The sequence below is a fragment of the Salmo salar genome, chromosome ssa13, assembly GCF_905237065.1.
Source record: "Salmo salar chromosome ssa13, Ssal_v3.1, whole genome shotgun sequence".
NCBI lineage: Eukaryota > Metazoa > Chordata > Actinopteri > Salmoniformes > Salmonidae > Salmo > Salmo salar.
In genome coordinates, this window is record NC_059454.1 from 25,698,026 (window position 1) to 25,723,977 (window position 25,952).

The 25,952-nt window shown below is 42.8% G+C and overlaps 2 protein-coding genes across 5 annotated transcripts in view; one reads left to right on the forward strand and one right to left on the reverse strand.

The window, feature by feature from the left end:
• LOC100196702 (glucose-6-phosphate dehydrogenase) overlaps positions 1-7,323 on the forward strand; it is a 14,255-nt gene extending 6,932 nt beyond the window's left edge. For all 3 annotated transcript variants that reach the window (XM_014134957.2, NM_001141724.1, XM_045692206.1), the window contains 11 exon segments: positions 3,160-3,197; positions 3,343-3,451; positions 3,581-3,798; positions 4,036-4,194; positions 4,354-4,479; positions 4,604-4,697; positions 4,829-5,015; positions 5,126-5,361; positions 5,510-5,586; positions 5,749-5,841; positions 5,956-7,323. In XM_014134957.2, the coding sequence (XP_013990432.1) occupies positions 3,160-3,197; positions 3,343-3,451; positions 3,581-3,798; positions 4,036-4,194; positions 4,354-4,479; positions 4,604-4,697; positions 4,829-5,015; positions 5,126-5,361; positions 5,510-5,586; positions 5,749-5,841; positions 5,956-6,046 (1,428 nt within the window). In that variant the 3' untranslated portion in view covers positions 6,047-7,323.
• Positions 7,324-7,863: 540 nt separating this feature from the next.
• On the reverse strand, positions 7,864-25,288 carry LOC106566713 (glycerol-3-phosphate dehydrogenase [NAD(+)], cytoplasmic). 2 transcript variants are annotated; one of them, XM_014135023.2, is made up of 8 exons: positions 25,064-25,288; positions 13,704-13,881; positions 12,915-13,055; positions 11,038-11,176; positions 10,056-10,168; positions 9,570-9,806; positions 9,210-9,316; positions 7,864-8,679 (listed from the first exon to the last, which is right to left on the reverse strand). In XM_014135023.2, the coding sequence occupies exons 1-8, from the start codon at positions 25,105-25,107 to the stop codon at positions 8,583-8,585; spliced, it is 1,056 nt and encodes a 351-aa protein (XP_013990498.1). In that variant the 5' UTR covers positions 25,108-25,288; the 3' UTR covers positions 7,864-8,582. The 2 variants fall into 2 exon arrangements, with proteins under 2 accessions (XP_013990498.1, XP_013990500.1); XM_014135025.2 differs by lacking the exon at positions 12,915-13,055.
• Between the last annotated feature and the right edge of the window lie 664 nt (positions 25,289-25,952).

Here is a 25,952-nt window from a genome sequence, read left to right on the forward strand (position 1 = left end):
CCAAGCCCGCTTGGTGTTCAACCTTCCTAAGTTCTCCCATGTCACCCCGCTCCTCTGCACACAGCTTGCATCATCTTCAAGACCCTGGTGCTTACCTATGGAGCAGCAAGGGGAACTACACCTCCTTACCTTCATGCTTTACTCAAACCCTACATCCCAATCCGAGCACTCTGTACCGTCACCTCTGGTCTCTTGGCCCTCCCATCCCTACAGGAGGGCAGCTCCCGCTCAGCTCAGCCCAGCCCAAGCTCTTCTGTCTCTTCTGCAGTCATCATGCCTCCTCGCAGCATGCCTAAGGCATGTTCACACAGATGAGCACGGACCCTGGGCATCTTTCTTTTGGTGTTTTTCAGAGTCAGTAGAAAGGCCTCTTTAGTGTCCTATGTTTTCATAACTGTGACCTCAATTGCCTACCGTCTGTAAGCTGTTCTTGTCTTAACGACCGTTCCACAGGTGCATGTTCTTTAATTGTTTATGGTTCATTGAACAAGCATGGGAAACAGTGTTTAAACCCTTTACAATGAAGATCTGTGAAGTTATTTGGATTTTTACAAATTATCTTTGAAAGACAGGGTCCTGAAAAAGGGACGTTTCTTTTTTGCTGAGTTCATGTTAACATAAAGAGAGGACGAAGATTTTTGGTATACATCATCTTTAAGGTGTCTAGTATTGATATATGCATTTGCAATTACTCAACTTTGTTCAGTGTGGTCATAGAATGAGTAAACATGTTGATGGCAAAAATAGTGACCGGCGGGATAACACAGTGCATCAGATCATGACAGGAACAACGTTATCAGTGATGATGACCTACCCACTCCCCTCCACTGTTGATAATGAAGAGCCAAGAGGGTCCAGTCAGAAGAGCCAAGGGAAAAGCTGCAGGTGGTCAAAAATAAAGATTGATTGTTCAAACGATCAAAGAGGCCTGCCACCGCTGTGATTAACACATGGTATTCAGCCCAAATGCTGCAGAATGTGTAAAACAAAGCTGCCCCAACCCAATGGATGTTTTCCTACTAATGTATCCACCCACTCTTAAGAGAGATCACCATTGAAGTGTCCAACCTCTACTCCACCCAGACCAAGGACAAGCAACTGTATCTGAGTATGGATGAGCTGCTTACATTCTATGGGATCCTTATCACGTCTGGGTACAGCTCTGTTCCAAGAAGACACATGTACTGGTCACTTGACAGTGATGTACACAATGAAAGCATTTCAGATGCAATGCGGAGAAATCGGTTTGATGAAATAATGGCCTCCGTTCATGTGGTTGACAGCAAAAGATCACTGACGACCCATTATAAGGTTAGGCCCATCTTCCCCCAGCTCAATCAGTCATACAAAGTCATGCCATTTCAGGAATGGCTGTCATTGGATGAGCGCATGATCTAATAATATGGCTGACATGGACGTAAGCAATTCATAAGAGGTAAACCAATCCGTTTTTGTTACAAGCTATGGGGCCTTGCCTCATCCAGGGGTTACATGGAACCATATGGTGGATCCCACACTATCCTCCCTGAGACTGGGTTGGGTCCCACAACCAGACTGCATCAACCGATTCAATGAGCACATGGGTGGTGTTGACCTACAGGTTTTAAGATGCCATATCTCGATCAGGTCTAAGAAGTGGTGGTGGCCCATCTTTGCATGGTCTCTCAACAGTGCACTCGTAAACAGCCATTTATTTTACAGAGATGTTATGGGAGGGACCATAGACCTTCTCACGGATAGTGGCACAGTCTCTTAAGCAAAAGTTTGGCACGAAACCACTGAGCCGTGGAAGGAGATCTCTACTGGCTGCTACTGTTGAAGATCAGGCAAGATATGACACAGCTTCTCACTGGCCAATCAACACGATGCACCGGTAACAGAGATGTCGTCATTGTGACATGCACTACCTATGCATGTGAGAAATGCAAAGCGCCACTGCACATTGAGCGCTTCAAGATATACCATGGACAGTAGAAAAAGAGAAGAGTGAATGAAAAAGGGCTGAAAAAGCCAATAAAAGAGAAATTGAAAAGTCAATAAAGGATGAGGAGAAGCCGTACAACGAACTCTAGGAAGAAAAGTTGACAAAAGGGAAAAAGACAATCAAAATGACTGAAATGTTTCTGGAAAACGTCAATTGATTCAAGACATACTGTATGACAGTAGGTCTGACTGATTGTAGTTCAAAATAGTGATGCACAAACTAATCGTGCACTTGGTTCTGAAGCCTACCTCCTAACATTTTTGTTCAGTGTAGGCCTCTACTTGAATGCATATTCTACAGGCTACCTCTATCCTAAATGTTACCTTTATGTTCAATGTGAATGAATGACACGACTGCTATACAGTTGTTAGTGAATGTTGCACTAAAATGTCACAATGACAATGTTACAATGAATATTGCACTGAAGTACAAGTTCAAATGTTACAATATTGTTTGTTACTTTGTAACATAAGGGACTTGTTGCACTAAAGTAACAATGTTGAAATACGTCGCTTTTATTATTATTATTATTATTATTATTTTTTTTTTGTCTTTGCTCTCTCAGGGTTTTTGATCATGTAAAATAGTCACACTAGAATGTGATGGGACATTCTAGTGGCAATGCTGGGGACTGCCAGTGACTGTTTTAAATGTGTTAATAACTGGGATGGGATATAAGAATTTTGATGACTGCATAGGATAAATGTATTAATTCAGTATACATCACATTATCCCACTGGTCATTGTGACCGACCATGAAACACACTTTTTCACCTACTTTTCCAAGAAAATTTCAAAAAAAGAATGATTGATTATTTCAAAGGGTTACTAATGACACATGATTTGGATATTTTCATGTCTGGGGAAAAATTTGGGATTGAATGTGTTAAGTAACTTTCACGATGACCCCTTCCCAAAAACCCACAGGCACTGACTTTGCTGATAAATACTTTGAGGAAAAATGTACTTGATACAATTGTGAAAAAAATGTCTCACCTAGTTATTTTAAGATGAATGCACCAATTCTAAAATCACTGTACTAATAATCACCACACTGACGGACCTGAATGAAGCGTCTGCATGTAGTGCCGCTATATATAGCCAAGCTAGCCTCTGTTTCAATCAACATTTTAGAGGTGACTAATCTGGTTTTGTGTTCATATGTTTCTCTTTAGGGAGATCTAGCCAAAAAGAAAATCTACCCAACTCTGTGGTGAGTATGTGCAGCCTCTAGTCTTAAGATGAGAAGTGGCTATCACAGGGCAGCTGTTTGCAATGGATTTTCTCTGTGGTGTCAAGTGATGAGTAAAAACTCCTAATGATCCTCCTTTCTGTTCTTATACCCCCGTCTCACTCAGGTGGTTGTTTAGAGATGGTCTCCTCCCTGAACAGACTTACTTTGTGGGCTTTGCCCGCTCTGACCTGACGGTGGATGCCATCAAAACTGCCTCCATGCCCTATATGAAGGTGAGACTTTCCAAAATAACACATTACATATTGACCCACATTTTTACACTGTGTGTGGGTTAATGCATGTGTTTGTGCATGTTAAAACCATAGACATATGACAACATTCCTATCTCTCTGTGGTCCCAGGTGGCAGACTCTGAGGCGGAGCGGTTGTCTGTGTTCTTCAGCCGTAACTCTTATGTCAGTGGGAAGTACACTGAGGAGAGTGCCTTCTCCAACCTCCACACCCACCTGTTGTCCCTGCCCGGGGGGGGCAAGGCCAACCGCCTCTTCTACCTCGCCCTGCCGCCCAGCGTCTACCACGACGTCACCAAGAACATCAAGCACCACTGCATGAGTACCAAGTCAGTAAGCCTGTCATGTCTTGCTGTTCAGTCTCTGACTCCCTCTCCTCTCAATCCTCCTCTGTGGTGTTGCTAAGGCCTTGAACAGGCCTGGTCATATTTAATCCACTTGCTTCATATAATCGGTCTTGTCTGGGGAGAGCTGCTCATTAGATTAGCTTTTCCCTCTTCCGCTGTTTAATAACCGAAACATGCTTAACATGCTTACCTCCCCTCCTATCTGTGTGTGTTTATTAGGGGCTGGAGCAGAGTGATTGTGGAGAAGCCATTTGGTCGTGACCTGCAGAGCTCAGAGGAGCTGTCCACCCACCTCTCTTCCCTGTTCACTGAGGACCAGATCTACCGCATAGACCACTACCTGGGCAAGGAGATGGTGCAGAACCTCATGGTCCTCAGGTACAGGACAAATAGTCTCCACTCTTTTTCTATTCTCTATTGCAGTCTCTGTCCCTCACTCTCTTTGCTTGGGGTGAGAAAGAACATCATTAATAAACCTTGTCAGACAGCTGTGTCCATGTCAATAAGGCTGAGGTTAAACAGTGGTAAATATTCCAGGTTTGGGAACCGGATCTTTGGGCCCATCTGGAACAGGGACAGCATAGCTTGTGTGGTCCTCACCTTCAAAGAACCCTTCGGCACCCAGGGCCGGGGCGGCTATTTTGACGACTTTGGAATCATCCGGTGAGGAGAACTGCGTTAGTGCTCAATGAAATCAAACCTCAATGAAGGCATTTATTCTTGCCATGTTCTACTAGTCAGTCTGTAACTTATCTCACCCTCCATTTTGTATTACATATTTTTTCAGGGATGTCATGCAGAACCACTTGCTCCAGATGCTCTCGCTGGTTGCCATGGAGAAGCCTGCCTCCACCAGCTCTGATGATGTCAGGGATGAAAAGGTACAGCAACATGGACACAAACTAAAGCACAAAATGCACATCTGCACTTAACTCCATTGGCCCCTCCAGAAAACTGACACCAAACCAATCACTTTGTACTCTCTCTCCCTGACCACTGTCTCCCCCTGCAGGTGAAGGTGCTGAAGTGCATTGCCCCCATTACCATGTCAGATGTGGTGTTGGGGCAGTATGTGGGTGACCCAGAGGGAGAGGGGGATGCCAAGCTGGGTTACCTTGACGACCCCACTGTCCCCAAAGGCTCCACCCAGGCCACCTTCACCACAGCTGTGCTCTACGTGCACAACGAGCGCTGGGATGGTGAGAACCTCGGCTTTCTCTCTCTATCAGTCTTGCTTGTTGTGCTTTCACTGTCTGGTAAAACCAGCTCACTCCTCAGTGTTAACTGTAATTACTCTGTTCTTCCAAAGGTGTTCCCTTCATCCTGCGTTGCGGCAAAGCCCTGAACGAGCGGAAAGCGGAGGTGCGGTTGCAGTTCACGGATGTTCCGGGGGACATCTTTGGAGCGCAGTGTCGTAGGAATGAGCTGGTGGTGCGTGTGCAGCCCAACGAGGCCGTCTACGCCAAGATGATGAGCAAGAAACCAGGAGTGTATTTCCACCCAGAGGAGACAGAGCTGGACCTCACCTACAAAAGCAGATATAAGGTGAGATACCGAATGACCCCCCCCCCCCAATCATTCATAGAAAAGACACTCACACACTACCTCACCACGCTCACATTTTAGCAACCCATATATAGGCACAATGTTCAACCTTATTTGCTCAATTTTCACAAATCTTTTCTCTCCTCAGGATGTGAAGTTGCCCGACGCCTACGAGCGTCTCATCCTGGACGTCTTCTGTGGCAGCCAGATGCACTTTGTCAGAAGGTCAGTCAGGCTTCGTCTCGCTCAGAAGTCCCCTCTGTTGCCATGGTGTTTGTGTTATGCAAATAAGACTATGAACATGCATTATAATTATGTCCACAAGATGGTGCAATGCAGCCCATTGGCAGTGCTACTCTCCTTACATTGTCTTCTCTTTTCACTCAGTGATGAGCTGAGGGAAGCCTGGAGGATCTTTACGCCTCTCCTTCATCAGATCGAGAGCGAGAAGCCTCCCCCCACCCCCTACATATATGGAAGGTAAGATTTACCATTAACAGTTAAACAAGTATCGTAAGTTAATAGTCCCATTCATTTGTCAGTGATATTTTTGGTGTTATTTTGTGATTGATTTGTTCCTTTCCTTCTTCCTAGCCGGGGTCCAACAGAAGCAGATGAGCTTTCAAAGAGGGTCGGTTTCCACTATGAAGGAACATACAAATGGGTCAACCCCCACAGACTGTGAAACAGGATGGCAGTAGAGGGGGAGGGATCAGAGCAGGGTAAATGAGCAGCAATACTTTGGTCTGATGGAGTTACTGCTCTTTCCTTTCCAGACCTGTCAGGGCAACAGTCAACAGAGCGATTAGGATATATATGCCTGTATGGAAAGGAAGCTATGTAAAAGTATAGGAACATGGACTAGGTCTCAGTTACTACATGAATGCTCATCAGGTCTTAACTAGTGGGGGGGGGGGGGCACTTAACCACTGGGGATGAAGGGAGCGAGAGAAACACTAGCCAAATTTCTGTTTCTCCCTCTTCTTCCTGAAGTGTGCACTCTTTTTTGTTCTCTTCATGGATTCAAAAGCTGTGGTTGTGATCTGATTCTCTACCCTGCCACTGCTTGTTTAACATACTCCTCACACTAGTCCATTCCATAAGGTGGAGTGTGTTCAAGTGCTAATGTAGGCTTGGGAGAAGAGTAGATACTAGGACTGCAGCCATTGAATGGGTGCAAGCATGGGCTGGACAGATTTTCCACTGTCTTACACCTTGAGGGGTAGTGTACGAATACACACTTCAGGGAAAAGGGGGTGAAACAGAATTAGGCTAGAGTTGTGACATTAGTAACCATAGCTACCAAAAGTTGTACCTGGAGATGGAGAACAAAATGTAGATAACCTGCTAATGGTTGGAATTACAATGAATGTCTACCACCCACCGCTATGACCACATGTATAAACGGGAATAACTGTAATACTTTATAATGCTCTGCTTTTATGATCACAATGGCTGTTTTTTTTACTATTAAGGTTGTCCTTTTGTTTTTCTCATGCTATTTTGGACCAAGGAAAACCATGTTGCATAGTAATAATCCTTGTTGTTACTATGAAGTGGGTTCAAAACATGGTGGTTTAATGCAGAGGTCAATATTTTCTGCAGACAGTTTCTCCTCTCGAATTTCTTAGAGCAACATTGCACTAGAACAAAGCTTTAGTGTGCTGAATTCCAAGAACTGAGTTCTCTCATTCTCACTCTTTCAGTTGCTTTGCTTTTTGTTGACATTTTCTTAAATTTCCAGGCATGGCCTATTTAAGTTAATGATGTTCATTTTGGATAAGAGTTTAGAAATGACCATGTCACAGGGTCAACATAATGCTGTCTTTACAATGATATACTGTGTTATAGACTGAACATTCACGTGTTATTTCCACAACTTATTTTTTTGTGTTCAGTCTCCATTGATACAGGTATTTTGTGTTTTAATTCATATGCTCAATAAATAGCTTTGCATTACAATTTTGGCAGTTTGTCTCATGTAAAGAACAAAAATGTAAAATGTAGCATACAATATAGGGGGGGAAATGGAGTTGTTGAGACAGCCTTTTCATGTGAAACTGGTCTGAATTATAGTGAAGTGAAGGGGTATGTCTACATCTTACAATAGCTCTTAGCCTAATTGACTTGGTTGACTGTTGCAGAACTTTTTATTTCCCCAAGACTTGTGCTCAAGTCTCATTTTAAAGCAATTAACTTATTCCTTGAGTTAGCCTGTACTGCAGGGTTGGAGCAAAATGCCTGCACAGCCAGTAGCTCTTCAGGACTGAAGCTGTTTTATTCACAGTGCCGCTCCCTTTACTGTCAAACTGTCTTTCTAGGTTTCATGTTACTTCTATTCTCTCTTCCCTGGCTCTGACATGCGCTTGTCCATGCAAATCGCAACAATTGATTGACCACGTGAGCTACAGCGCTGAGATTCCAGTTGACAACTTGCCATGATCAGAATAAAACTCCCCTCATGAAGCTTATGTGAACAAGAAGCCAAATGAAAAGGGTAGCCACGATACAAATCAATGATTTATTTCAAAGGCAAATCTTTTTTTTTTGACCTACACTCTTTTCAAACATACTGTAAGCCACATGTCAGTGAAATTCAAAGGCAGCGTCATGGTGATTAATGGCCTCATGGACGGACCATAAGGGAAAAACAATTTGGTTTCACAAAGCACAGAAACAGCCAATATTTTTTTGCAATGAAAGGCACTTTCATTTGTTTTTAACAGGTGCTAAGCAAATCTAGCCTAATGATCCATAACGTATAAGTCAAGACATCTTAAAGAATGCAGACAGATTCAGAATTAGAAAAGCAAGAAGGACACAAATAGCCTAGCATCTGCTACAAAGCCCTAACACAATTAACATGAATAAGCCAAACAAAGTGAGGTCACAATGGGACAGACCAAGATAACATCTGAGGATGGACAGTGGCGTCTGATTGGGTGGCAACAAAAACAGGCTGGGTCACACTCCTGTAGAAAACCAGGAAGAGGAAAGCACTTGTACTATAGAGGTACATACAAAAACCCCTTAGACCGTACAGAGTAGATAGCTGCAGCACACACTACAAGTCCAATGCAAGCTAACTTTACTTCACGTCGTCTGATGGAGTCTGCTTGCTGCATCGAAGCTGTGGAGTGTGCAAGTGTACATATTTTCCTAACCGGTACAAAGTGGAAGTGGTGTTGATCCTTCTCCTGGCACTTGGTCAGTCTGTTAGCCTACATGTGCTCCGGGTGGTTCTGCAAACACTTGATGAACTCTGTGATCGGATGACCCTGGTAGCAGATCTGGTACACAGCGTTGAATAGTGGGAACCTTGGACGGGAGAGAGGGAGGGATTGTTGAGTTGTCACAGTCTGTCTTTTTGAGAATAACTGCATTGTTTGGACTATTTCTTCATATGTATCTTTTTATCTGCATTTAACTGAGGTGACAGAGCTAAAGGTTATTGGTAATTAAAAACTGGGTGGTTCAAGCCCTGAATGCTGATTGGCTGACAGCCGTGGTATCTCAGACCATATACCACACGTATGACAGAACATTTATTTTTACTGCTCTAATTACATTGGTAACCAGTTTATAATAGCAATAAGGCACCTTAGGGTTTGTGGTATATGGCCAATATACCACGGTTAAGGGCTGTATCCAGGCACTCCGCGTCGCTCTGGATAAGAGCGTCTGCTAAATGACTTAAATGTTGTGTCGTGCGTAAGAACAGCCCTTAGCTGTGGTATATTGGCCATATACCACACCTCCTCGGGCCTTATTGCTTAAGTGAAACATCACATGAAATGTATCATTAGTTTCTTCAATGGGTGAAAGAGTGGTTTGATTTCTGTGCCTACTTGTCAAGCAGATTCTTGTTCTTTAGGATGACATGGACTTCAGATGCTGTTGCTGGTCCCTGGAGCTTCTGTCCATTCAGCATCTCTTTCTCCAGCTCTTCAATTGACTGAGCAGAATACAGACATATTACTTAAGTCAAGACTACTATTGTGGTATTATACCACTCTTCAAAACAACAATATTGAACTGAAACTCACTCTCTTTACTAACTTTATCTCTGGCCCCCTTTATTTTCAAACCAAAAAATTACAGCGTTCATCTGCAGTATTTTCCTGCCTTCCAATCCTAAATGCTATAATTCAAACTTTTACATTTTTACGTTGCCCCTAAAAGCCAATTAGTCAAGTCCCCTCTCTCACCTTCCCCCCTTTAGCGAAGGCTTCGGCCACTTTGCGGTTGCGGCCTCCGTAGCAGGTCGTGATGAGGTCGGCAACGCCACAGCTCTCCAGGAAGGTGGCAGAGGAGACGGGCCCGGCAGTGCAGAAGATTCGTGCGAAGGCAATCATCTCCATCAGGCCCAGCCGGATCACCGCCGCCTTGGTGTTGTCACCAAAGCCCAGGCCGTCACAGAAGCCCGCCCCCACCGCCACAATGTTCTTAATGCCACAGAGAGGAGGGCTGTGGTTAATGGCTTCAACACATTAGGACAGTCATTTCTTACCAGCACACTTTCTCTCATCTAGCCCTCTTCTCACTACCCTTTTATGTTTTCAGTAAGAAGTAGATGAAGGGCAAGGAGAGAGTATACATGGAAATGATGAATTGAGATTCAGACATCGAGACAACATGACGAGACATTAAGTAAGACGAGGCCAAGCAGAATCTCTTAATGGTTGAGTGGGCACCTTCAGTGCTCCACAGATTTCAACCACATCGGACTCCTCCACTACCGTGACCCGGAAGTTACTGGTCTGCATGAGTTCCTTCAGCAAAGCCCCATGTTCTGTATTCTTACATCCTGGGGAGAGAGGGAGAATGAGAAAGACAAATTACCCTTTTCAATCCTAACATCCGTATCTTTCACAACCAGGCCGTGCAAATACTTCACCACTCTTGTATTGTCATGCTTAGTGCTGGTTTAAGACCACGTGGCTTAAATCAGAAAAACGTAAGGTCCATACCAGGGCCCAGACATATAGGCTAGGGCACAGTCTTTTTATGGGCAGGTCACACAGTAAGAAACAACTTGGCACGAGACATGCTCATTGTCATGTTTGAAATACACTGTATAGAAATGACATGCCAGAGTTCACTAGTGCTGCATACAATAACAAGTGTACAGAACTACCGTAAAACAAGCCAGCTCACTCTCTGTAATGTAAACAGCCAGACTTTTACCTCCATGTAAAACAACCGGGTAAAACAAGCCAGCTCACTCTCTGTAATGTAAACAGCCAGACTTTTACCTCCATGCTGACATGGCCGTCTTGAGCAGAGACATTGTTTTATTGCAGGTTGATTAAATCTGGCACAGGTTGTCCTTACAAAAACAAGTTTAACCTATTTACTTTTACTACTCCAGTTCAGTTTCTAGCAATTACACTTCTAACATCTATGTTGAATACTTTTACTAATGTCTACACACACACTGACAAAATGTACCAACTCTCAAAACTGTTTATATTAATGCCTTACTTTTCAGTTTGCACTGTGCTGTACAATCTACCCAAACTATTAAGAGACATTTTCAGAAAGGGAAAAAGACAAGGGACAGCACGCCATTCAAAAGTATGTAAGATGCAATGATAACCCAGCCCACAAAGTTCATTTTCACAATGTTCATTTTCTCTCCAAAGTAAACGTTCCCCTTCACCCCATGAGTCTAACCGATAGTGGTCTCACAGAACTTCTCATCGGCGACCTCGTTGGCGATGTTGGCCCCCATCAGTACACTCATGGTGATGCCCAGCTTCTCCTGGATCACATCAGAGATGAGCTTCAGCCCATCAGGACCCTCATCCACACCCTGGATTAGAACACACAGCACATGAGTACTCAGTACACAGAACGCACAATAAAGCAATTCAAGAGAGGTACTGTATATTACCACAGTGGAGCAGTTAACTACATAACTTCACATTAAACACAATCAGAATCTGTCAAAATGACTTATTTACTATCGCAAATACTGCACAATTTAAACACTTGCCCCCAATCCGCCCCTTTCCTAATACATTGTGCTATAAATTGTGCCTTCCTGTATTATACTTACGCTATTATACTTATGTCTATTCTATTCTACTGAGCCATTTACTCATATTTTTATATAACGTTTTTTGTTATGGATATTGCATTGTCGAGAAGAATCCTTCAAGTAAGCGTTTCGTTGGACAGTGCATACCATGTGTATACTGTACATATGACTAATACAACTTAACTACTACTTTAACATTTTTAGGGGGGATTTCTCAGACACAGATTAACTCTGCATTCATAACCAAGTGGGAAGGTGGTATTTACCATATATATGACTGGGAAAAATCCACTTGAACACCCCTCCAACTGGTAATTACAAATGGGAAACTCGTCTATCATCCCTGAACTCCGACTTCTTCTACATGCTGACCTCTGACGTCACCTACTATTGGAATTCTCTCGATAACAGCATTTTTGTCAATTAAATGCAACAACAAAACATGATTTATACAAAGCAATATATTAATATTTTTTTTAACACTATAATTTGTTTACAAGCATGATGGCTGTTCTTCTAGTTTATGGTTGACGCAGCTTGTTGGTCATTAGCCAAGCACGTGAATGCATCTAACTGGTATTTACGACTTCACAACTGGTCATTTCTACCTTCCCACTTGGTTATGAATGCAGCATAAAGCCTAACCCTGGACTAAAAAGTGTTTTCAATGGAGATTCTCCATTTAGGTTGCTTTTTTAGTGTAGGCTTAGTTTTACTGTAATCTGTGTACTGTAAATCACCCCTTAATTTGTAATGCAAGAGGCTGAAGGAGTCAATGATTGACAGAGCATGATAATGGGGGTCAGATAGTTTCTTCCAAGGATCAAGCTAAGGTCAGAGTAGGACAAGGTTTCTCAAGGATTGAGAAAATGAACAAGCACCGATTTCATAAGTTCTCAAGTGCTAGTTTAAATTACAATGGTCCCCAAAGGAGCACCAAACCCAGCCAATCCGGTCCCTTATGTAAAAAAGGTTGAGAATTACACACAGCCCATTCACAGTGAGGAGAGCATGGGTTTTAGGATAGATTTACATTAGTAAAGTATATGTAGTGAGCTCTATATATAGTATATATATAGTATATAGACAAATATAGTATATAGACAAACAAAATAAGGATAGCAATTCAAATTCTACAGGAGCTTCTCATCTAAACCATATTGCACATAGTAATGCACACTTGATTAATGCAATGATTCACAAATGTGCAGATATTTTCAGAGGGGTTGGGTTAAATGCGGAAGACACATTTCAGCTGAAACCTTTCATTTTCTATTTGCCTAACAGAGCAAAAATGCTGTCTACTGGTTTTAAGGTCATTCTTGCAGGAACATGTGGTGTGGGAGAGCCTATGCCTTTAGACTATACCACTCAGAGGGTGGTATGTGGTACAGTGTCAAGAGAGATTTGAATCTTGATCTGTCCCTTTAGACTACACAAGTATCTCTTCTGGACTTAGTTTGTGTTGTCAAAGTTTAATAGTGTAGTGTAAAGAGGCCCTTAGCCAAACCTTGATGAGTGACATTCCTAGTGCATCGCTCTTTATCTTCCCCTTCATGGTGTCACACACTCTGCCGATGAACTGGTGGGGGATCACAAACACTAGAATGTCTGCTTCCTTGGCAGCATCCACCAGCTCAGCAACAGCCAACTGGGAGAAAGACAGAAGAGGGGACAGTCAGGGCACTGGCCTTAGCCTGTGTGTCCCATGTAGTCCTTGCACATTGTAAACTTAATCCGTTCTCACTTCTAAAGAGCGTGTGGAACAAAGCACAAAGCTAAATCAAAGGTAGAAAAATGTGGCTTCCTGCCAAAAACGATTTCATGAGAAAGTTTTATTTTACAATTGTGTTATATAATGCAGTGACTGGTTGGTCTGAAATCAGTCAAGTCAGACTGACCCATCCTTCAAAAGCCAGGTGGCAGGGATTCACAATACTATCATGGTGGGGATTGTAGTGAGAGGTACTGAGAGCAGCAAGGACAGCTGCAGTTGCAACACATAATAACTGAGCCAGGGCTGACCCTTTACACACATGGACCAGCAGCAGGCCTCTGGCCCTATTCCCCACAGCAGTTTATTACTCATCACATTAGGACCTCCTAGTTGTGACAGAACAAACGGGCACAGAGCATTTAGCAAGATGTGATCAGAGTAACATTGAAACAAGCTAAACGGGTATTGGTTTAGGGGTAGGTTAATTTCAATTGTGTGAATAAAGGATTATAGAAAACAGGAATTCCTGGTAAAATAAAAAGTAGGATTACAACACATAGTGGCGTTTGATGTGTTTCTCACCACATTGGGGGGTAGCTTGTGTCCAGGGAGGTACTTGACATTCTCATGGTCGGTGTTAATGATGTCTGTCAGCTTGCGACCATCCACCATCTCTTCAAACACCCACATGGTCACTGTGTTGTCAAACTTGGAGTTCTGCGCAGCATTGGAACCCACTATTTTGGCAATAGCAGAGCCCCTGTATAGTAGAGAAATTGCAATATAATCATGCCTTTAAGTTTGTCGTACATGATTTATTTCTATACCTAGAAAAGGGTCATCTCATTATTCTATTTTGTCTGCGATTTTCAGAAAGAACAACTGAACTGTGCACATGCACCCTAGATTGAACAATGCAAATGCCTGAAATACTTTTTGGAAAGGAGCCCAGTGCACAAACATCTTAATCTTATTACAAATTTGCAACTTGCAAGATTGACCCTCAATTATCCTATTAAATAGACAAATGGTAGTTGCTGCACCCTCCCTGTCTGTTTTATGGATGAAGGCTTGATCATTTGATTGATGATCACTTGGATTGTGGACCATCTAAAGTCAGTTTGTTTGATGGCCTTACATTCTGTGGCCAAATCTGGTTAAACAATACATAATGCAACAATGTAAGAACGCTATTTATCTCATATCTCAAAGAAATACCTGTGGTGCTACATGAAAGATTACAAATGTTGCAAGCTGTACGCATCATTACAATCCAAGAGCAGCTTTACTGCAAAGCAGGTGGCCAGCATCATGTAGCTACCGCTCAAGCGACCTGTTTCTATGGAAAATGCTGCTAGAATTAGCTAACTAGGCACGCTAGCTAGCTGCAGCACGCCCAGGCCTGGTCCTGGCCGTTCTGCCCTCTAGGCTTGACAAAAAAATGTCCGCCCTCCTCCTATCCCTGCAAAACTAGAATAGGGCCTAGTAACCCACTGGGTACAGACGTCAGTTCAACGTCTAGTTTTGATTTACATTTGGATGAGTTATCAACTAATGTTTTTACTTTTACTACACGGACCCCTGCTGATCCATCACGACTGGTCTGCCAACGTAACCGCACGAGAGGGCTACAACAGACTTCTTCCACCGCAAAGTCCCTCTAAGGCCCTTCTGCTAGCCCCGGCCCACTAGCTGTATGAATCACCGTGTCTCCAGCCCATCCAGCTACTCATTGGACCCTATGATCACTCGGCTACGCATGCCTCCCCTATGTCAATATGCCTTGTCCATTGCTGTTTTTTTAGTGGTTATTGTCTTATTTCACTGTAGAGCCTCCAGCCCTGCTCAATATGCCTCAGCTAACCCTCCTGTCCCATCTCCCACACATGCAATGACCTCTCCTGGTTTAATTTATGTCTCGAGAGACATCAATTAAACTCTCTCATCGTCACTCAATGCCTAGGTTTACCTCCACTGTATTCACATCCTACCACCTTTGTCTGTACATTATGCATTGAATCTATTCTACCACGCCCAGAAACCTGCTCCTTTTACTCTTTCTTCCGTACATACTAGACGACCAGTTCTTATAGCCCTTAGCCGTACCCTTATCCTACTCCTCCTCTGCTCCTCTGGTGAAGTAGAAGTTAATCCAGGCCCTGCAGTGCCTAGCTCCACTCCCATTCCCCAGGTGCTCTCATTTGTTGACTTCTGTAACCATAAAAGCCTTGGTTTCATGCATGTTAACATTATTAGCCTCCTCCCTAAGTTTGTTTAACTCATTGCTTTTGCATACTCTTCCAACCCGGATGTCCTAGCCGTGTCTGAATCCTGGCTTAGGAAGGCCACCAAAAACCCTGAAATTTCCATCCCTAACTATAACATTTTCCGACAAGATAGAACTGCCAAAGGGGGCAGAGTTGCAATCTACTGCAGAGATACCCTGCAGAGTTCTGTCTTACTATCCAGGTCTGTGCCCAAACAATTTGAGCTTCTACTTTTAAAAATCCACCTTTCCAGAAACAAGTCTCTCACCGTTGCCGCTTGCTATAGACCACCTTCTGCCCCCCGCTGTGCCCTGGACACCATATGTGAATTGATTGCCCCCCATCTATCTTCAGAGCTTGTGCTGTTAGGTGACCTAAACTGGGACATGCTTAACACCCTGGCCATCCTACAATCTAAGCTTGATGCCCTCAATCTCACACAAATTATCAATGAACCTACCAGGTACAACCTCAAATCCGTAAACACAGGCACCCTCATAGATATCATCCTAATCAACCTTCCCTCCAAATACACCTCTGCTGTTTTCAACCAGGATCTCAGCGATCACTGCCTCATTGCTTGCGTCTTTAATGGGTCTGCGGTCAAATGATCACCCCTCATCACTGTCAAACGCTCTCTATAACAATTCAATCAACCTGGCCCAGGTATCCTGTAAGGATATTGACCTCATTCCGTCAGTAGAAGATGCCTGGTTATTCTTTAAAAGTGCTTTCCTCACAATCTTAAATAAGCATGCCCCATTCAAAAAATCTTGAACCAGGAACAGATATAGCCTGTGGTTCACTCCAGACCTGACTGCCCTTGAACAGGGCAAAAAACATCCTGTGGCGTACGGCATTAGCATCGAACAGCCCCCACGATATGCAACTTTTCAGGGAAGTTAGGAACCAATAGGCAGTTAGGAAAGCTAAGGCTAGCTTTTTCAAACAGAAACTTGCATCCTGCAGCACAAACTCCAAAAGGTTCTGGGACACTGTAAAGTCCATGGAGAATAAGAGCACCTCCTCCCAGCTGCCCACTGCTCTGAGGCTAGGAAACACTGTCACCACCGATAAATCCACAATAATTGAGAATTTCAATAAGCATTTTTCTATGGCTGGCCATGCTTTACACTTGACCACCCCTACCCTGGTCAACAGCCCTGCACCCCCCACAGCAACTTGCCCAAGACTCCCCCATTTCTCCTTCACCCAAATCCAGATAGCTGATGTTCTGAAAGAGCTGCAAAATCTGGACCCCTACAAATCAGCAGGGCTAGACAATCTGGACCCTCTCTTTCCAAAATTATCAGCTGAAATTGTTGCCAGCCCTATTACTAGCCTGTTCAACCTCTCTTTTGTATTGTCTGAGATCCCCAAAGATTGGAAAGCTGCCGCGGTCATCGCCCTCTTCAAAGGGGGAGACACTCTAGACCCAAACTGCTACAGACCTATATCTATCCTACCTTGCCTTTCTATGGTCTTCGAAAGCCAAGTTAACAAACTGATCACCGACCATTTCGAATCCCACTGTACCTTCTCCGCTATGCAATCTGGTTTCCGAGCTGGTCATGGGTGCACCTCAGCCACGCTCAAGGTCCTAAATGATATCATAACCGCCATCGATAAGAGACAATACTGTGCAGCTGTATTCATCGCCCTGGCCAAGGCTTCGACTCTGTCAATCACCACATTCTTATCGGCAGACTCGACAGCCTTGGTTTCTCAAATGACTGCCTCACCTGGTTCACCAACTACTTCTCAGACAGAGTTCAGTGTGTCAAATCGGAGGGCCTTGTTGTCCGGACCTCTGGCAGTCTCTATGGGGGTGCCACAATTCTCGGGCCGACTCTTTTCTCTGTATACATCAATGATGTCGCTCTTCCTGCTGGTGATTCTCATATCCACCTCTACGCAGACGACACCATTATGTATACTTCTGGCCCTTCTTTGGACACTGTGTTAACTAACCTCCAGACTAGAGGACAACCGATTATGATTTTTCAACGCCGATACCGATACGGATTATTGGAGGACCAATAAAAGCCGATACCGATTAATAGGCCGATTTTTTAACTTCTTTGTAATAATGACAATTACAACAATACTGAATGAACACTTATTATAACTTAATATAATACATAAATACTATAAATTTAGCCTCAAATAAATAATGAAACATGTTCAATTTGGTTTAAAAACTGATACCAATTATTGGAGGACCAAAAAAAGCCAATACCGATTAATCGGCCAATTTTTTATTTATTTGTAATAATGACAATTACAACAATACTGAATGAACACTTATTTTAACTTAATATAATACATAAATACTATCAATTTAGCCTCAAATAAATTATGAAACATGTTCAAGTAAAAGTGCAATATGTGCCATGTAAAAAAGCTAACGTTTAAGTTCCTTGCTCAGAACATGAGAACAAATGAAAGCTGGTGGTTCCTTTTAACACGAGTCTTCAATATTCCCAGGTAAGAAGTTTTAGGTTGTAGTTATTATAGGAATTATAGGACTATTTCTCTCTATACGATTTGTATTTCACATACCTTTGACTATTGGATGTTCTTATAGGCACTTTAGTATTGCCAGTGTAACAGCATAGCTTCCGTCCCTCTCCTCACTCCTCCCGGGGCTCAAACCAGGAACACATCGACAACAGCCAACCTCGAAACAGCGTTACCCATGCAGAGCAAGGGGAACAACTACTCCAAGTCTCAGTGCGAGTGACGTTTGAAACGCTATTAGAGCGCACCCGCTAACTAGCTAGCCATTTCACATGGGTTACACCAGCCTAATCTCAGGGGTTGATAGGCTTGAAGTCATAAACAGCGCAATGCTTGAAGAATTGCGAAGAGCTGCTGGCAAAACGCACAAAAGTGCTGTTTGAATGAATGCTTACGAGCCTGCTGGTGCCTACCACCGCTCAGTCAGACTGCTCTATCAAATATCAAATCATAGACTTAATTATAATATAATAAACACACAGAAATACGAGCCTTAGGTCATTAATATGGTCGAATCCGGAAACTATCATCTCGAAAACAAAACGTTTATTGTTTCTGTGAAATACGGAACGGTTCCCTATTTTATCTAACGGGTGACATCCCTAAGTCTAAATATTCCTGTTACATTGCACAACCTTCAATGTTATGTCATAATTACGTAAAATTCTGGCAAATTAGTTCGCAACGAGCCAGGCGGCCCAAACTGTTGCATATACCCTGACTCTGCGTGCAATGAACACAAGAGAACTGACACAAATTCACCTGGTTAATATTGCCTGCTAACCTGGATTTCTTTTAGCTAATTATGCAGGTTTAAAAATATATACCTCTGTGTATTGATTTTAAGAAAGGCATTGATGTTTATGGTTAGGTACAGTCATGCAACGATTGTGCTTTTTTCGCAAATGCGCTTTTGTTAAATCATCCCCCATTTGGCGAACTTGGCTGTCTTTGTTAGGAAGAAATAGTATTCACACAATTCGCAACGAGCCAGGCGGCCCAAACTGCTGCATATACCCTGACTCTGTTGCAGAGGTGACACATTTTCCCTAGTTAAAAGAAATTCATGTTATTAGGCAATATTAACTAAATATGCAGGTTTAAAAATATATCCTTGTGTATTGATTTTAAGAAAGACATTGACGTTTATGGTTAGGTACACGTTGGAGCAATGACAGTCCTTTTTCGCGAATGCGCACCGCATGAATTATATGCAACGCAGGACAGGCTAGATAAACTAGTAATATCATCAACCATGTGTAGTTAACTAGTGATTATGATTGATTGATTGAATGTTTTTTATAAGATAAGTTTAATGCTAGCAAGCAACTTACCTTGGCTTCTTACTGCATTCGCGTCACAGGCAGGCTCCTCGTGGAGTGCAATGTAAAGCAGGTGGTTAGCGCGTTGGACTAGTTAACCGTAAAGTTGCAAGATTAAATCCCCAAGCTGACAAGGTAAAAATCTGTCGTTCTGCCCCTGAACAAGGCAGTTAAACCACCGTTCCTAGACCGTCATTGAAAATAAGAATGTGTTCTTAACTGACTTGCCTAGTTAAAAAATATTATATATATACTGCTCAAAAAAATAAAAGGGAACACTAAAATAACACATCCTAGATCTGAATGAATAAAATAATCTTATTAAATACTTTTTTCTTTACATAGTTGAATGTGCTGAGAACAAAATCATACAAAAATAATCAATGGAAATCCAATTTATCAACCCATGGAGGTCTGGATTTGGAGTCACACTCAAAATTAAAGTGGAAAACCACACTACAGGCTGATCCAACTTTGATGTAATGTCCTTAAAACAAGTCAAAATGAGGCTCAGTAGTGTGTGTGGCCTCCACGTGCCTGTATGACCTCCCTACAATGCCTGGGCATGCTCCTGATGAGGTGGCGGATGGTCTCCTGAGGGATCTCCTCCCAGACCTGGACGAAAGCATCTGCCAACTGCTGGACAGTCTGTGGTGCAACGTGGCGTTGGTGGATGGAGCGAGACATGATGTCCCAGATGTGCTCAATTGGATTCAGGTCTGGGGAACGGGCGGGCCAGTCCATAGCATCAATGCCTTCCTCTTGCAGGAACTGCTGACACACTCCAGCCACATGAGGTCTAGCATTGTCTTGCATTAGGAGGAACCCAGGGCCAACCGCACCAGCATATGGTCTCACAAGGGGTCTGAGGATCTCATCTCGGTACCTAATGGCCTGACTAGGCTACCTCTGGCGAGCACATGGAGGGCTGTGCGGCCCCCCAAAGAAATGCCACCCCACACCATGACTGACCCACCGCCAAACCGGTCATGCTGGAGGATGTTGCAGGCAGCAGAACGTTCTCCACAGCGTCTCCAGACTCTGTCACGTCTGTCACATGCTCAGTGTGAACCTGCTTTCATCTGTGAAGAGCACAGGGCGCCAGTGGCGAATTTGCCAATCTTGGTGTTCTCTGGCAAATGCCAAACGTCCTGTACGGTGTTGGGCTGTAAGCACAACCCCCACCTGTGGACGTCGGGCCCTCATACCACCCTCATGGAGTCTGTTTCTGACCATTTGAGCAGACACATGCACATTTGTGGCTTGCTGGAGGTCATTTTGCAGGGCTCTGGCAGTGCTCCTCCTGCTCCTCCTTGCACAAAGGCGGAGGTAGCGGTCTTGCTGCTGGGTTGTTGCCCTCCTACGGCCTCCTCCACGTCTCCTGATGTACTGGCCTGTCTCCCGGTAGCGCCTCCATGCTCTGGACACTGCGCTGACAGACACAGCAAACCTTCTTGCCACAGCTCGCATTGATGTGCCATCCTGGATGAGCTGCACTACCTGAGCCACTTGTGTGGGTTGTAGACTCCGTCTCATGCTACCACTAGAGTGAAAGCACCGCCAGCATTCAAAAGTGACCAAAACATCAGCCAGGAAGCATAGGAACTGAGAAGTGGTCTGTGGTCCCCACCTGTAGAACCACTCCTTTATTGGGGGTGTCTTGCTAATTGCCTATAATTTCCACCTGTTGTCTATTCCATTTGCACAACAGGATGTGAAATTTATTGTCAATCAGTGCTGCTTCCTAAGTGGACAGTTTGATTTCACAGAAGTGTGATTGACTTGGAGTTACATTGCGTTGTTTAAGTGTTCCCTTTATTTTTTTGAGCAGTGTATATATTTTTTTAATAAAAAAAATAGGCAAATTGGTGGCCAAAAATACCGATTACCGATTGTTATGAAAACTTGAAATCGGCCCTAATTAATCTACTCCAGACGAGCTTCAATGCCATACAACTCTCCTTCCGTGGCCTCCAACTGCTCTTAAATGCAAGTAAAACTAAATGCATGCTCTTCAACCGATCGCTGCCCGCACCGGCCCGCACGTCCAGCATCACTACTCTGTACGGTTCTGACTTAGAATATGTGGACAACTACAAATAACTAGGTGTCTGGTTAGACTGTAAACTCTCCTTCCAGACCCACAATAAGCACCTTCAATCCAAAATTAAATCTAGAATCGGCTTCCTATTTCGCAACAAATTATCCTTCACTCATGGTGCCAAACATACTCTTGTAAAACTGACTATCCTGCCGATCCTTGACTTCGGCGATGTCATTTACAAAATAGCCTCCAACACTTTACTCAGCAAATTGGATGCGGTCTATCACAGTGCCATCCGTTTTGTCACCAAAGCCCCATATACTACCCACCACTGCGACCTGTATGCTCTCGTTGGCTAGCCCTCGCTTCATATTCGTCGCCAAACCCACTGGCTCCAGGTCATCTATAAGTCTTTGCTAGGTAAAGCCCCGCCTTATCTCAACTCACTCGTTACCATAGCAGCACCCACCCGTAGCACGCGCTCCAGCTGGTATATTTCACTGGTCACCCCCAAAGCCAATTTCTCCTTTGGCCACCTTTCCTTCCAGTTCTCTGCTGCCAATGACTGGAACGAACTCCAAAAATCACTGAAGCTGGAGACTCATATCTCCCTCACTATCTTTAAGCACCAGCTGTCAGAACAGCTCACAGATCATTGCACCTGTACATAGCCCATCTGTAAATAGCCCATCCAACTACCTCATCCCCATACTGTATTTATTTATTTTGCCCCTTTGCACCCCAGTGACTCTACTTGCACATTTATCTTCTGCACATCTATCACTCCAGTGTTTAATTGCTAATTGCTATTTACCTCGCCACTATGGCCTATTTTATTGTCTTACCTCCCTTACCTCATTTGCACACACTGTATATATATTTTTTTCCTACTGTATTATTGACTGTATGTTTGTTTATTCCATGTGTAACTCTGTGTTGTTGTATATGTCGAACTGCTTTGTTTTATCTTGGCCCGATCGCAGTTGTAAATGAGAACTTGTTCTCAACTAGCCTACCTGGTTAAATAAAGGTGAAATAAATAAATAAAAAACATAATTTTGGCTATTTAAGATCTGCATATCAGCTACCCATCAGGAGTTAGATGGAGCCTATTTGCAATGACAATCAATGTGTTTACACAGCGGGAAATGCAGAAGTATTTTCTTCTTCACTATGATCAGCTTGTCAAAAATGGACGTATAGGCCTACAATTGAAATCACTGAGGACAATTTAGCATACGGAGTGAAACCTCCAGACAGCAGTCATGAGTAGCTTACCAACTAATGCCCCATTCATACTACAACTGAGCAGTCTTTTGCGTTCCACCGGATGTCATTCATTTCCACGCATGGGGACCATCGACAACAATGTCGTATCACAGTTGCCCCCTGCGCATGAATTTTTTTCAAAACTTTGAGTCGTCTTTAGTGCAGCCAGATTCCGTTAACAGAACAGGAAGTGACCAAACCACAGAACAAGATGAAAATATGTGGTTTTCGGTGACGGTATAGCTAGTAAGTTGTAAACAATTACCCATTCCTAAAAGTGAGTACTATTTTAATCGTAATATTAAATAACACACATTGGCTGTTAAGCCCATTATATTATATGACTGTCGCCTTCCGTTTTTGTTTATTGTGATGATAATTATGTTTGTTTTTGAGGATAAGTATTAGGTGGTCGGTAGCTACAGTATCTTCAATCTAGACTAGGTTTTAGCTTGCTAACTAGCTAGCTGCTCTGTAAGCTAGCTTGACTTGCTAGAAAGTTAGAGAAACAAGTTCAGAAAAAAGCAACTAAACGAAACAAGTTTTATTATCACCTGAAACAATATTGCAAATGAAAAGGTCATATTTTGCAATCTCCCAAAATAAATGCGATCTCTGACAAAAGACTATGGCTCTCCTCCATCTTGTCTTGCGTTGTGAAACCCTATGAAGGTCTGTCAGTATGACATAACAAGAGGAAAAATGCCCATACACTACCAAATTAATTGAACCTTGTGCAGCCATTCTACCATTACAACTCTCAGCAGAAGTTGAAAGCGGTCCATATTGACCCTGTTCTGGGTCCGGATCCGGATCGCAGTCTGCCAGTTGAGTATGGCTGCCCTATGCTCTCTGTCCAGTAGCGGAACGAGATTACATGAAGATGACGTACGGTGTAATAAAATATATGTCATGATGTACTGTAAACAAGACATAATGCCTCGATCAGACCGACAGCATCACTGCATTTTGGTACACTGGAAGCACATACATTTCTAATAGAACGCTGTGTTTGCCTTGCAGCATTGCGTTGTAGAGGCAGTTGCAGTGCATAACTGTGGTCTGTGTGGTGCATACGTTGGATATATCAAACATATGCATCAAACTGTATGTTTAGACTTGGCAGAAATAGTAGCATAAGGTGAATGTTGAACTTTGGTTGCACACATATCCAGTAAAAATGTTGAGTTACATAATGGAAAAAGTTTGTAGAATTTATGACACAGCATTGACGCAATGATGCTGTCGGTCTGATCCAGGTGCAAGCACGGCAGACACCGACATCTTTTGGAGGTCTTTTTTTGATCCTCTCCAGACCGGCCTTGATTTTAACATCCAAGGACGTAGATTTTTGGTCCAGATCGGACCAAATCTGAATCAATCATAGACGTCTATGTTTGGTTCAGATTTGGTCCGGTCTGGACCTGCCCTGATTTGGCCCAAACATAGACTTCTATACTTCTATGCTTCTATGCCCAAATGTGTACTTGTTTGGCGGTGGAGCTCATTAGAATAATACCCAGCATGCTTTGCAAGTTTGTTTTGACATGTACATTTTGGTCATTCAGAAGACAATCTTATCTTATAAGGTAGATAAGCAATAACATACCGCAGTCATAGCAAGAAAACAATATTTATGTAACCAAATGTTTTTGTAGTTGAAGTGGTCTATTGGATTATTCTGTAGATTGGACACTTTGAACATTATCACTACAAGTTTTAAAGCTTTTTGGGAGCAATAATAAGTATTCTTTGTTGCAATCTTCAGTTGGCTCTTCTTTCCTATTATAAATACTAAATCATTATAAATATTAAATAATTATTTTGATATATCTTAATGCTTACTTAATTGAGAATGTATGTGCGGTTGAAATTTGGCCATAGAATCAATCACCCAAACATTGTATTTTCAATGTCTGTAAATAACTTATTTTCAACTTTCATTCAGAACCGAAAATGAACCTGAAATCAACGTCAGTAAAATACGTATTTTCAACGTGCGGAAAATACATATTTTCAATATCCCGGAAAAAAACGTATTTTCAACTATCATTCAGAACCGAAAATTAACCGGATTTCAATGTCTGAAAAAAAAAGAAAAATACATATTTTAAACGTCGGGAAAATACTTTCAGACGTCTTTTCAACGTAATTTTTGCTTACTGGAATCATTTCGTTCCATATTGTCCATTTTATTCTGACATGTCCTGTTTTAAGGATATGGTGTTTGTTGTTAACATATTCAAATCCAAGCCCATATTTATTTGATAGCCATAAATGTGGGCTATTTGATCGGAGATACAGTACGTGCATGATGTAGGCCCATAACAAAGGTTATGTCTCATAACATTGTCATAAATACAGTATGGTCTCCAGTCTGTAGTCTAAAGCAAAACCACATGGGCTACTACGCTTTCTATATGATTGACTATAGGCTATGCTGCGTCTCTCTAGCAACAGCACCCTGTAAACCCACCCACACACAAACACAAAGAATTCGATATAAATACGTTTTCTTACCAATTGCCAGAGCCAATAATGCAGACTTTCTTGGGTGTTGCCATTGAAAAGACCCTTGCCGACTGACAAAAATGGCACACTGTTACAAACCGGGCTACAGTGTGTACTGGATATTCACAGGGGTACTTTGTATGTAAAGGCAGTGCACAGCGGGGCTGGTTGATCTAGCTCTTATTTCATTGGTTAGTCTGAGGGGAGACAGTCCCGCCCACTGCTTTCAGCCAAGTCCTATGAAACTTTTGGCCGCTGAATAACTCGGCCAAAGTTCCATGTGGGCAAATTTTTATTGAGGTCCTTCTGAAAATTAAAAATCATACTTTATGTTTTTAAAAAGAAAAACATTTGCAAACATCGCAATCTCTTCATTATTCTCAATGAGAAACGATCAAATAAAAACTGAGACCTGCAACCTTGGATGACTGGATATATGGACCTTGGATAAAATACAGCCTTTGTTAACAGATGAGTTTAGCAGGGATTGCACACAACATTCCAAGGATCTAAATTCAAATGAATCACTTTTGCTGTCCTCAGATGGCTATGGGTGTTGTTCATCGTCTCAATGTGAATTTCACAGACCATAATCTCATATCCAACACTAACTGGCAGAAGGAGGGAGTCTTGTGTAAGACACTATTGAATTATTGAAACAATAGGGGACCTTGTTTGGGGGGGTGGCTGGTCACAAGGGAACACAGACATTCCAATGAAAGAATAGATTCAGCAGTTTAGATTTTACAATTTGGTAAAACAGAGGAAGTTTTCAGTCGTTGTTTACACAGGAAAGTGCCTATTCAAACAAGGTTAACATAAACTCTGTGTCACGACTTCCGCCGAAGTTGGTGCCTCTCCTTGTTCGGGCGGTCGTTCGGCGGTCAACGTCACCAGC

Coding starts and splice junctions, on each gene's coding strand:
- LOC106566713 (XM_014135023.2), bottom strand. CDS start 25,107: ATGGCAACACCCAAGAAAGTCTGCATTATTGGCTCTGGCAATTG. Junction 10,169..11,037: donor GTTCTGTGAGACCACTATCG/GTTAGACTCATG, acceptor CTCTCTCCCCAG/GATGTAAGAATACAGAACAT. Junction 8,680..9,209: donor AACAAGAATCTGCTTGACAA/GTAGGCACAGAA, acceptor CTCCCGTCCAAG/GTTCCCACTATTCAACGCTG.